This window comes from Microtus oregoni, unplaced genomic scaffold (assembly GCF_018167655.1).
Source record: "Microtus oregoni isolate MIOR12 unplaced genomic scaffold, Mior012 000062F_ref0000492, whole genome shotgun sequence".
NCBI classification, from domain to species: domain Eukaryota; kingdom Metazoa; phylum Chordata; class Mammalia; order Rodentia; family Cricetidae; genus Microtus; species Microtus oregoni.
In genome coordinates, this window is record NW_024543872.1 from 9,318,541 (window position 1) to 9,330,835 (window position 12,295).

Sequence of the window (12,295 nt, forward strand, 5' to 3'; positions counted from 1 at the left end):
GAAACTAATTTGTCTTCTCTCTTTTAGCCAGAAACCATATTAATTATGGAGTCAAAGGGGATGTGGCGGTTATTCGGATTAACTCACCCAATTCTAAGGTACCCAAACTTTTTTTAGTTAATTTCTACCAACTACATTTATGAATCCTATCCTAAATAGAAATGAAATCTGCCTGTTTGGAAGTGGGCCTGTCACATGATTTTAAGGTTTTGTTAGTTATAGGCAGATGTTCCTGTATGAGAATTCCTTCTTGAGGCCAGGGGTGGTGGTGCACACCTTTAATCCCAGCAGTGGGAAACAAAGGCAGGCAGATCTCTCTGAAGCCTCAGCCAGCTGATCTACATAGTGAGTTTCAGGTCAGGTAGAACACAGTGAGGTTCTGACTCAAAAAAAAAGAAAAAGAAGAAAATGTCCTTCTTGGTGGTGTTCACCTTTAACACCAACACTGTAGAAGAAGAGGCAGGTGGGTCTCTGTGATTTCTAGACCAGCCAGGCCTACTTAGTGAGACCCCATTTCAAAGACAGACAACACACAAAGAACTCCTTCTTATTGACTCTACGTGTCAGATTAATATCAAAGATTAATAAAACTAGCCTGTTATTGTATAGGATAAGTATGATAGAATATGCTTGTTGATAAGACTTAATCCACCTATTTTAAACATGAGGTGATTAAATCTACCTTCAGTACCTTCCTGTTGTAGTATTACTCATAGTAGGTTGGCGGGGATACATGTAGACATTTGGCTCTTGAGCTTCCTACAGGTTCTGAATGACTCATGCAGGCCACATGCTAGAAACAGGTTATGTGAAAATGGAACCTGGAGCTGAGTGGTGGTGGCACACACCTTTAATCCCAGAACTTGGGAGGCAGAAGCAGGTCGATCTTTGTGAGTTCGAGGCCAGTCTTGGTCTACAAGAGCTAGTTCCAGAGCAGGCTCTAAAGCTACAGAGAAACCCTGTCTCGGGGGAAAAAAATAAAGGAAAATGGAACCTGGATCTTGGCAAATTCAACAGTGTAGACAACAGAACCCTAGATTTTCCAAGAATATTCTATTGCAGGGGTTCATTCTTTCCCCCATCTCAAATTGGTATAAAGGTCTCTTACTATTTTTTTTTTTACATAAAATCTTGCAGCCAGAGCTCTATATGACATAGATGAGATTGAGCCAAGCATGGGGCCTGACTCACAGCACCTGAGAGGCACAAATAGGAAGAATTCTAGGTCATCCTCAGCTACAGAGTACAAGGCTAGCCTGGGCTATATAGAACCGTGTAAGAAACAGAAGGACCTACATGAAGCAGTTGGCAACTCTCACCCATTAGCAGTTATAGGAGCCAGGCTTTCACTTGTGCTGGTCTAATATAGAATAACTTAGGATTCAAACTTAAGATTTTTCCCCTTAATTTTCTGAAGTTGAATATATTTATAAAATGAAGACCATACTGTGTCTAATTTTGCTTCTTTTTTTATGTTGTATAGATTCCCTTCTCCCCCTGGGCCAATAAATATTTGTAGATTTATTTAATTGTACCTGCATCTGATCCAGACTGCTAGGAGTATGACCTCATGATCACTTTTTTAGTTTAGTTTTTTTCAGACAAGGTCTCACTGGATAGGCTGGATAGCCTGGAACCTTCTGTGTCCTAGGTCATCCTCAGACTTGTGGCAGAATTTAGAAGGAAGCACCCCTATGCCCAGCCAGCAGAGTCCCCTTTTTTCTGTATTGTGTGTACATGACGTCCTTGAGGGTGAGAGTGAAATTGAGTCTCTCCTCCACCTTTACCTGGGATATAAGGATCAAACTCAGATGGTTGGGCTTGCATGGCAAGCACGTTTACCCACTGGGCATCTCTCCAGCTCTTGAGACCTGTTTTTAAAGGGAAGGGTACTAGTTGGGTTTCAGAGGGGTTTTGGTCTGTCTGTGTTTTGGTTTTGGTTTCTTCATTTTCTTCTTACAATATGTCTGCTGCATGAACATATTTGACAGTGGTAGTATGTCTGTTATACTTCTAGTTTAAACCCTTAGATGTAGCTGTTTCTCTTGTAGGTAAATACATTGAATAAAGAAGTACAAGCAGAGTTTGCAGAAGTTATGAATGAAATCTGGGCCAATGACCAAATCAGAAGTGCTGTCCTTATTTCATCAAAGCCCGGCTGCTTTGTCGCAGGTGCTGATATCAAGTAAGTTTATCTTGATTAATTACATATTTCTATCTTTAAAAGAAGATAGAAGTAAATTCTCCAAAAGTTTGTTTTTTGAAGTTATTTTCCTGAGTTTAATAAAGCTGATGAAATAAAGGAACTTGTTGCTTAAATCATAGATGACTAAATACAGCCTTTCTTTCTTGCTAGCCAAGAACAAATGCCCAGTTTTCTTCCATCATACCAGAAAACATTTAAAAATTTGGTGGAAATCCCAATTCGTATAACCACTTTGGAGCACAGTTTGTCAGTACTTAGTAAAATGAAAAATACAAGGGCTAGACTGGTGGGTAAAATACCTGCCGCTAGGCCAATAACCTGAGTTTGATTCACCCACATAAAAGCTGGGCATGGTGAGTTTGATGAATCGCCTTGTCTCAAAAAATAAGAAGTGAAAAAGCCACCTGAAGTTGGCCTCCACATGTGCCTGTACAGTTGAGCAAACATGCAGATACACACACACAAGGAGTGGGAGGCAACAAGTATGTTCCAGCCGCATACTCTCATCTAGGTGTATATACTAAAGAAATCTTAGTCTCTATTCATAAGAATCTGTGTGGAAGAATAGTCATTCCTGTGTGTAGGTAGACATAATGAAGCCTTTGAAACCAGCTACATGTCACTAGGGAAACAGATAGTAAAGACTACAAAACAGCTGAAAGAGATTAACTAGATCCAGAACATCACCCTAGAATTGTCTGATCTGTTAGCCAAAATATTTACCAGGTGATATTAGAGCTTTGTGATCAGTGGTTTGTTAAGGAAGCAAAATAAATTGTGTAACATGTTCCATTTTATGAACTCATTGCCAAATATTGATGTATGCTGAGATAAGCATGTAGTGGGTGAAGTGTTATACAAAGTAGGATCCAGTTTCATCTCTCCTTTTGTGTTCTTTTATGTGGCTGCTACAGCATGCTAGCCTCTTGTACAACTCCGCAAGAAGCAACACGAATATCACAGGAAGGACAGAGAATGTTTGAGAAACTTGAAAAGTCCTCAAAGCCCGTTGTAGCCGCCATCAGTGGATCCTGCTTGGGAGGAGGACTTGAGGTATGGATGAATCCCAGAGCTGTATAGATGCTGTCCCACTCACTGGTAGGATGTGCTGCTGTGACCCTTGGGCTATTGTTTCTCCTGCAGGAAAGTCTTCCGAGTAGGATTGGCTTGATTTTAGCTATCAAACATCTGCATGGGGTTAACTCTTAATTTATGACAAGCAGCAAGTGACACAGAGCACGTGAGCCAAGGAACGCTGTTTCCATTGACAGCTGTGATTTAAACTGCACCATGAAGTCTTTCTCATGGCTGCATACCTGCCTCAGACTCAGGGCAAAGATCAGAAGTGGGATCTGTGTTCGTGTTCTTAAGTCTGGTTGACCTTCAAAGCATAATAATATATTTAAGTCTCGTGAGAGAGAGTTTCTTGTGAATAGTAAAGATGATAAGATTAAAGAGAAGAGATTCTTTTTTGTTTTGTTTTTTTGAGACAGGATCTCACTGTGTAGGCCTGCCTCTGCCTCCAGAGTGCTGGGATCAAAGGTTACCTTCAGGAGAGTTTTAAGGAGAAGAGCGACCTGAAAGGGTTGATAAATCATGACAATGGTAGAAGAGGTAAATGGTAGAGTGCCGGATGTCAGCCTAACAAATCATGGTTTATTTTGTGGGACATTCCTGCTTTATAAATAACATTTAGACCTGCCAACCTAGGTGCTAAATCGTTACAGTTATATTTTCTAACTTCTAATTTTTCTTTCATTTCTCTGAAGCTCGCCTTAGCATGCCAATACAGAGTAGCAACAAAGGACAAAAAAACAGTATTGGGTGTCCCTGAAGTGTTACTGGGACTCTTACCAGGAGCTGGAGGTACCCAGAGACTGCCCAAAATGGTGAGTTTAAGAACACCCAACGCCGTGAACTTGAGCTATACATAAATACCCTTTGGATCTACTCCATCTTCTACAAAGTACTCACTGTAAATTCAGAAGCCAAGTAAGTTAGGAGTATAGAGGATTGTTGAGAGATTTTTTTTCTTCATTCCTGATAGTTTTTCAGTTCTACAGAATTGTTAGTAAAGGATAAAAGTGATAAGCCTTGCTTTTCCAAAACATTAATTTGTTCCTCCTCTCACGGTATGGCCTTAATAGTTTTTCAAAGCCATGGGTTGTAGGTCATAATAAGTATGAGACAGCTTTCTCATGATTCTCTGATTTAGACCATGTCCTTGCTATAGTCAGAGGACCAAAAAAGATCAGTAAGCTTCTGAATTTCTAGGAAAGGAGAAGGAGAGTCATCCCTGGAGGCTGCGGAGGGATTTCCTATCAAAGCAGAGGGCAGAGCCTCGCAGCGCCCAGCACTGTAGACTTCTCAGTGAGAAGGGCACAGTGGAGCAGCTGAGCCTAGAAGCCCACACAAGTGCAAATGGGGAAAGGAAGGTTTTGTTTCATTTGGTTGGTTTTGATTTTGATCAAAAGCTTCATCCTGTAGCCTAGACTGGCCTCAAACTCTTGTCTGTCCCCTGCCTCACCCTCCTGAGTCTGAAATAACACATACCAATCTAGTTATCAAAATAAATAATACACATTTCTTTGTAAGAATTGTCTAGAAGATGTCTTGACACAAAAAGTTTTGTTGAATTTCATTTACTTACATTACTAGGAGTTCTTTCATTTTTGTTTTTATGCTTTTTTTTTGTTATTGTTTTTGGTTGCTTGCTTGTTTGTTTTTTTAAGCCAGGGTCTCTTTATGTAGTCCTGACTTCACTGTGTAGACCAGGCTGGCCTAGATCTCAGAGATTCTTTTGCTTCTGCCTCCTGAGTACTAGGATTATAGGTGTAAGCCTCCATACCTAGCTGGTTTGGTTTTGTTTGTTGTTGTTGTTTTGTTCTGAATCAGAGTCTTCTCTACAACTCAGACACACCTTGAGTCTACCATTCTCCTGCCTCAGCTTTCCACGATATGGAACAAACCATACACTTGGCTAGAGATCAGTTTTCTACAATACTGTATCAGTTGAGCTGCATTGTTAATTCTCAGCATTATTTTTCTGAAAATTGAACCCATGGTCTTATGCATGCCGAGCAAAGACTACCACTGAGCTACAACCTCAGCCCTAGTTTTAAATACTGTATAAATGATGGAAAACAAATTGAGAATGACAGTCTACAATTTTAGTTCATATAAAATGAATTCTCCACCTCTCCAGTTCCTTATGCTATTGAATTTAAAATATATTATAAAAGCATTTTTTTCTTCAACTGGACATAATCTCAAAGCTTAAAAGTGTGTAAGTATATAAAATTTAATTTGCTGATAAAAGAACATAAAGCTGTGGTCTACAGAGTTAGTTCTAGGACATCCAGGGCTACACAAAGAAACCCTGTCTTCAAAACAAAACTGGTTTGACTTTTCTCCTTATTTTAAAAAAAGATTATGTTTATTATTATATTGCATGTTCATGCACACGTGTGCAAGGGTGCACACATGGAGGTCAGAGGACATGTTTCAGGAATCAGTTCTCTCTTGCCAAGAGAGTTCCAGGAATTAAACTCAGGGTGTCAGCCTTGACAGCAAGCATCTTTACCCACTGAGCCCCTCCCAGCCCCACGTTTCTTCAAAAGTTTGCTCACTTATGATTTGTAAACTAACTTCCACCCTCATTTTCCCCCTGTGCCCTGGCTCTCACTTGCATGTTAGGTGGGTGTTCCTGCTGCGTTTGACATGATGCTGACTGGTAGAAACATTCGTGCAGACAGAGCAAAGAAAATGGGATTGGTTGACCAGTTGGTGGAACCCCTGGGTAAGTGTTAGAATGACTCAGAATTGGGTCTTATAGAGTTGTTTATTTCCTGAAGGATTTGATCACTTGAATATTAGTTAGGATGAAACTCAAAACTCTTAAGAAGTAACGGTATTTTAGGAGTGACATTTTCTGAGAGCTAATACTAAATCATTTTTTCTTTTGGTTTTTCGAGACAGGGTTTCTCTGTAGCTTTGGAGTGTGTCCTGGAACTAGCTCTTGTAGCCCAGGCTGGCCTCAGACTTACAGAGATCCGCCTACCTCTGCCTCCCAAGTGCTGGGATTAAAGGCATATGCCACCACTGCCCGGCTAATACTAAATCATTTTAACCACCACCCTGGTTTCTATTTATTTTTTGATTATATGGATATCAGGAATATAGGAATCAGTTCAATCATTAGTGTTTAATTATAAATTAGCTGTTATTACTGTCCATGTGTAAGCCTCCCTTAGTCCCTGGTGGGAGGATCTTTGTTTTATTTATTGTTTTTATTTTTGTTTGGAGCATGTGGGATCAAACCAGGGTCTTCTGCACGCTGGGCCAGTACTCTATCACTGAGCTACATCCCCACCCTGTGTTTTAATAATAATAAGCACAGGAAAGAGCCAACCTCAGAATGTTAATATATGGTATCTACTTATGTGCTACTTTCATGCAATTTCTGCTAGCAGTAGAAACCTCTAAAATGTACATTCATCTCCTGGTATGTCTTAAATATCATTATTAAGCTATTACTTAAGGCTCAGTGTGGTGGTTTATGCTTGTAATCCAGCATTTAAAGATTGAAACAAATGAATCATGAGTTTCAGCCACCTTAGGCCACATAGTGTAGAAAGTTCTAAGCCAGAGCTGCATAGTGAGACCATACCTCAAGAAAATAAACAGGAGCTATTGAGATGCCCAGGGACCTGAGTTTAATTTCTAAGATCCACATGGCTAGAATAATTTTCTTAACAGACGGTGCAGAACTTTGGGTACTGGTAGCAAAAGAAAAAAGGCACTGCATGTAAATTCTAACTTAAAGTGAACCGTAGACCAATGTCCAAGAGACAAAACCAGAACACTTTCAGAAGAGAGCAAAGGAGGAAATCTTTGTGCTTTTTAAATCAGAAAGGTGTTAGATACCAAGCCAGTAGCATGATCCACAAAAATCTCCAAAATACCAAAATAATAAAAATCTCTAGGGGCAGAGAGAGATGGCCTAGCTGGTAAAGACATTTGCCACACAAATCTGGTGACCTGAATTTGACCTTGGAAACAATATAAAGTTTTGAAGGAAAGAACGAACTCCACAAAATTATCCTTTGACCACCACATGGGAGCCATGGCATGTGAGCACATGATACATGTATACAAACACACACACACACACACAGACAAACTAATGGTGATATTGAGCTAGCCTTTGCCCCTGAAGTAAACTCCACTTAAAGATAACACATTATCCTTTTTACAAATTGCTGGTTTGATCACCTAAAAAAATTTGTTTAAAGATTTATTTATTTATTTATTGTGTATACAACATCCTGCCTCCATGTATGCCCACAGGCCAGAAGAGGGCACCAAATCTCATTACAGATGGTTATGAGCCACCATGTGGTTGCTGGGAATTAAACTCAGGACCTCTGGAAGAGCAGTCAGTGCTCTTAACCTCTGAGCCATCTCTTCAGTCCTAATCACCTAAAATTTTATAAGTGATTTTTTTGCCTGGCAAAGAAAGTTAATGGTGTCGTGACTAATTATGTTTCCTTACAGTATTTGCATGATGTTAGTATCGGGGTAATGCTGGCCTCATAAAATTAGTTGTGGAATATCTCTTTCTCTTGTTTTCTGGAAATTTTTGTATAGAATTGATATTTCTTCTTACTTAAATACCTAACGTACTTAACCATAAAGCCATATATGGGGTTGGTGGATTGTTATTTTTTCTTTTGTTTTGGTTTTTGTTCTGACTAAGATAGTTTTAGGGTTTGTTTCGGGTTTCTTTGTTGTTTGTTTAATTTTTTATTATTTTAGACTTACTTATTTTCTTATGAATGTTTTGCTTGCGTGTATTTCTGTGCACATGTGTGACTGGTACCCGCAGGGGTCAGAAGAGAGCACTGGACTATAATTGTAAACCACTGTGTGGGTGCTAGGACTCAAACCCCGTTCCTCTGCAAGAACAGCGAGTGCTCTCAACCGCTGAGCCAGCACTCTAGCCCCTTGTTTTTGTTTTTTGAGGTTTTGTGTATGTGTGTGTGTCTGCCTGTCTGTCTGTCTATGTATGAGTATCCTATCGTATGTGTTCAGGTACCTCTGGGGGCCAGAAGAGGGCATTGGCTCCCATGAAGCCAGAGTTACACGTGGTTGTGAGGGGTCACCTGACTGCTGAGGAAGCCTTGAACAAGCAGACTTTGTGGAGCCTGGCAGAGGAAATGGCATGGAAGTAGGGGAAAGTCTTTAAGATTCTTTTTCTCTTAGTACAGCTAATGTCCTAAGGCCAAGAGACCTAGGATGGAAAGTATACGGGCTAGGAATGAACATATGAGTGAGACCATTGCCATCCCAGGAGACCTGTCCTTATCTGTACCTCCCTCGAGGACTGTGGTGCACTGGCCACACTCCAAGTGTGGCATAAGGAAGGCAGTGTTTCCCATGCCATCTTCCCAGTGTCACATTCTTACCCTCAGGGAGAACCTCAGCTGGTCATAGTTCTTCACCTAGTAGGATGGCCTTTGTTCCTAAAAGGTGTAGGCCACCAGCCGTCCTGTGCTGGTGTTCTTTTTGTGCTTCTGGAGTGGTCTTTCGTGGATGTGCTGCACAGTGCTGGCCAAAGCTGGCCCCCTGGGTAGACCTGTTGTTACTGCATGCTCAGCAGCATTCTGCGTACAGTCTAGTGACCGTGGCCACCCTGTCAGATTATGATGCTATTGACTTTTCTGGATTCTCTGAGTCTTGGCCATTTTGAAGTTAAAAATTTTGTTCTGGTTCCCCCTTCTCCACTTGGGTCTGTCTCTAGTCAGACAGGACAGCCGTCTTACTAGAGGAGTAGTTGTACATTTGTAGTAAACTTTTCCTCTTGAGATCTTGTTCCCAAGTACTTTGGGAGTGTAGATGCCTTTTTACACTCCAGCCGCTTCTTCCCGTGTAGTCGTGCAGACTTTCAATAGAGAATGTGGATGGGGTCTGTCTTCATAGCCCATAAATTCTGTTCTTTGGATTTCTCAGCTTTGCCACTTTTTTGTTTGTTTTGGGGTGCTAAGGGTGGAACGAAGCCTCACACATGCTAACCATATACCCCTGAGCTGCACACATAGTCTAATTCCTGCTTCCTACAGGTTCACAAGCTAGCAGGTGCTATAAGTGGGAAGTTAGTTGCTGTCTTAGTTAGGATCACAATTACTGTGATGAAATACACTGACCAAATCCAAGCTGGGGAGGAAAGGGTTTATTTCACCCACAGTTCCATAGTCATCATGGGAAACAGCGAGGACAGGAACTCACTCAGGGCAGGAACCTGGAGGCTGGAGCTGGTGCTGAGGCCATGGTGGAGTGCTGCTTCCTGGCTTGCTCATTCTCCTTTCTTAGAGATCCCAGAACCACCTGCCCAGAGACAGCACCACCCACAATGGACTGGGCCCTCCCTCATCGATCACTAATTAAGAAAATGCCCTACAGGCTTGCCTACAGCCCCATCTCATGGAGGCATTTTCTTGAGGTTCCCTCCTCCAGATGATTTTCCCTTGTGTTGAGTTGACATAAACACAGCTGCATATTGTTGCAGCCCCGTTCTGTGGACAAGTACTTTGTGGACCGGAGATCCCACCACCTTTCTGAACCAGCCATTTGAACCTCTCACTGCTGTCCCATCAGGGAAACTGGCCTTGTATTCCTCTTCCTTCTAATCTGTTCTGTGTGACCCCAGAGCTCTGATGTCTTATTTCCCCCTAGTAACAGCCTTTGGCTCGAGCCAAGTCGAGTAGCCCAGTTAGTCCATGCCCCAAGGGTAAGGACGCACCAGGGAGCAATTGACCAATCATGGCCAAAGATAGGCTGTTCCTTTTCCACAACTTTAGTCCTCAGGTTTCTGCAGAACCTTATAAATAGTTTACAGTTTACTCGGGTCTTTTATTTTCTTCTAGTTCTGCACTAGGAATATAGGCCACACAAGACCTACCACATCCTGTTAAAGCATAAGACAGACTGACAGTGTTTGAGACCTTTCTTCTACTTAGAGCGCACTGGTGCACCTTGTTCACATTTGTGTCCAGAGTTCCCACAGAGCTTAGCACTCCATTGTGAAAGGAGGGCTGTGTGGGAGGTCTCCTCTGCTTCAGACTGGCCCAAGCTTGATTTACATTCCAGTCCTTGCAATCATTTTGTTGTTATTATTTTATTCTGTTTTTACAGGACCAGGAATAAAATCTTCAGAGGAAAGGACAATTGAATACCTAGAAGAGGTTGCAATTACTTTTGCCAAAGGCCTGGCTGATCGGAAGGTCTCTGCAAAGCAAAGCAAAGGCCTGATGGATAGTAAGTGTCTTTGTTAGCAGCACACAGCAGGGCTTCTTCCTTCCCCAGCTTTACTGGGTTCAGAATGAGCCCAGCTGGACTGTGAGAGACGCTGCCTAAAAAGAAAAGAGAGAGGGGTAAATGTATTATCTATGCTGTATGAAGTCAGCCTTAAAGAGCACCACTGTGCCTATGGTCAAATCCTCAACCTGATACTGACTGTTAAAGCCATTGTTTAAAGGCTTGTTATTTTGGAAGACTTTTAACATTAATACAAAAGTGGATTTTAATAGTATAATAAAGCTGCAGTCCCCAGAGCAGGCCTTAACCTTAACACGGAACAAGTAACTAAAGCCCGTTAAGACAGTGCATTGTAGAGGCTGACATTAAGATTGTGTTCCTTCATGTGGCTAGAATACTCCATTGCTGTGGAGTCTGCAGAGCAAATGGACAAGGGAGCCCTGGTTCATGTCGGTGAATAACTACGTTTTACCTTACAGAGCTGACGTCATATGCCATGACTATTCCGTTTGTCAGACAACAGATTTACAAAACAGTTGAAGAAAAGGTGAAAAAGCAGACCAAAGGCCTTTATCCTGCACCCCTGAAAATAATCGATGTGAGTCTGCCCTGCGTACCCACCTTCTCCATGTTTCTTCCTCTTTGGTGAAGCAGTACTCTGTTGTGATTCTAAACAATGTACATCAGTACTTTTTGTTTGTGTTTTACTTCTTGAGAAGGAATCTCACTGTGTAGCTCTGTGTAGACCAGACTGGCCTGAAACTCAGAGATCAACCTGCCTCTGTCTCCTAAGTGCTAGGATTTTCGTATTGCCCAGTCAGTACGAAATTCTTGTTTATTTATTTGTTTTGATTTGATTTGATTTTCGAGACAGAGTTTCTCCATGTAGGCCTGGCTGTCCTGGAACTTTCCTTGTACACCATGCTGGCCTCATACTCACAAAAGTTCTCCTGCTTCTGCCTCCCAAGTTCTGGGATTAAAGGTGTGCGCCACTATGCCCAGCTAATGATAATTTTCTAAAAAGACATTCCACTTCTCTATTTATTACGAAGACCTAATGATATAGAGGCAGCATGAAAAGATGAAGGAAGATAATTAAACGGTCTTTAAATTTAAAATACTTGAAATTAATTTTAAAATCTTTAAAACTTAGAGCTTTCCAGACTGGAAAATTCAAGAATGTGTAATCAGAATTGGAAAATGCAGAGCTATATGGAGACCCTGTCTTAAAAACAAACAAACAAAAACAAAAAAAACAGTGTGGTACATAATCCTAGCATTCTGAGAGGCAGAGGCAGGCAGATCTCCAAATTCAAAACCAGCTTGGTCTACATGGAGAATTATAGGATAGAGAGACTGTCTCAAACAAACCAAACAACCAAAAAAACAAAAACCAACAAAAACTGGTGAATGCATCCATTAGAGAGTACATTTTGAGTAGAAGACAGGAGACTACTAAGACATGAAACATGGACTAGGGTTGGATCTCTGACAGACCCTTTGTCTGGCTTGTAGAAGCCTCTAGATTGAGTCCCCAGCACTGTAGGAAAATAAGATGAAACATGACACACACATCTGCTTTCATCTTAACAGTCTGGGCTGGGGCAATTAAATATGTGTGGTAAGGCCGATAGCCATACAAGATATGAAACAGCAGGCAGTACTGCACAGTCATGAGATGAGGAAGAGACTCTGGGGTCCGGCCTGAAAAGGGAGTGCAGCGTAGGGGAAGGGAGAGTCAGGCCAGGCAGGATGGGCAGCATGAGGCTGGTG

The 12,295-nt window shown here is 41.5% G+C and overlaps 1 protein-coding gene across 1 annotated transcript in view; it reads left to right on the forward strand.

Moving 5' to 3' along the window:
* The window catches only part of LOC121439637 (trifunctional enzyme subunit alpha, mitochondrial), a 40,212-nt gene that overhangs the window by 7,787 nt on the left and 20,130 nt on the right, over positions 1 to 12,295 (forward strand). The window contains exons 3-9 of the mRNA XM_041640178.1: positions 28 to 98; positions 2,052 to 2,185; positions 3,121 to 3,259; positions 3,976 to 4,095; positions 5,903 to 6,005; positions 10,400 to 10,522; positions 11,002 to 11,120. Of these exons, the coding sequence (XP_041496112.1) occupies positions 28 to 98; positions 2,052 to 2,185; positions 3,121 to 3,259; positions 3,976 to 4,095; positions 5,903 to 6,005; positions 10,400 to 10,522; positions 11,002 to 11,120 (809 nt within the window). The remainder of the gene's footprint in view (positions 1 to 27; positions 99 to 2,051; positions 2,186 to 3,120; positions 3,260 to 3,975; positions 4,096 to 5,902; positions 6,006 to 10,399; positions 10,523 to 11,001; positions 11,121 to 12,295) is intronic.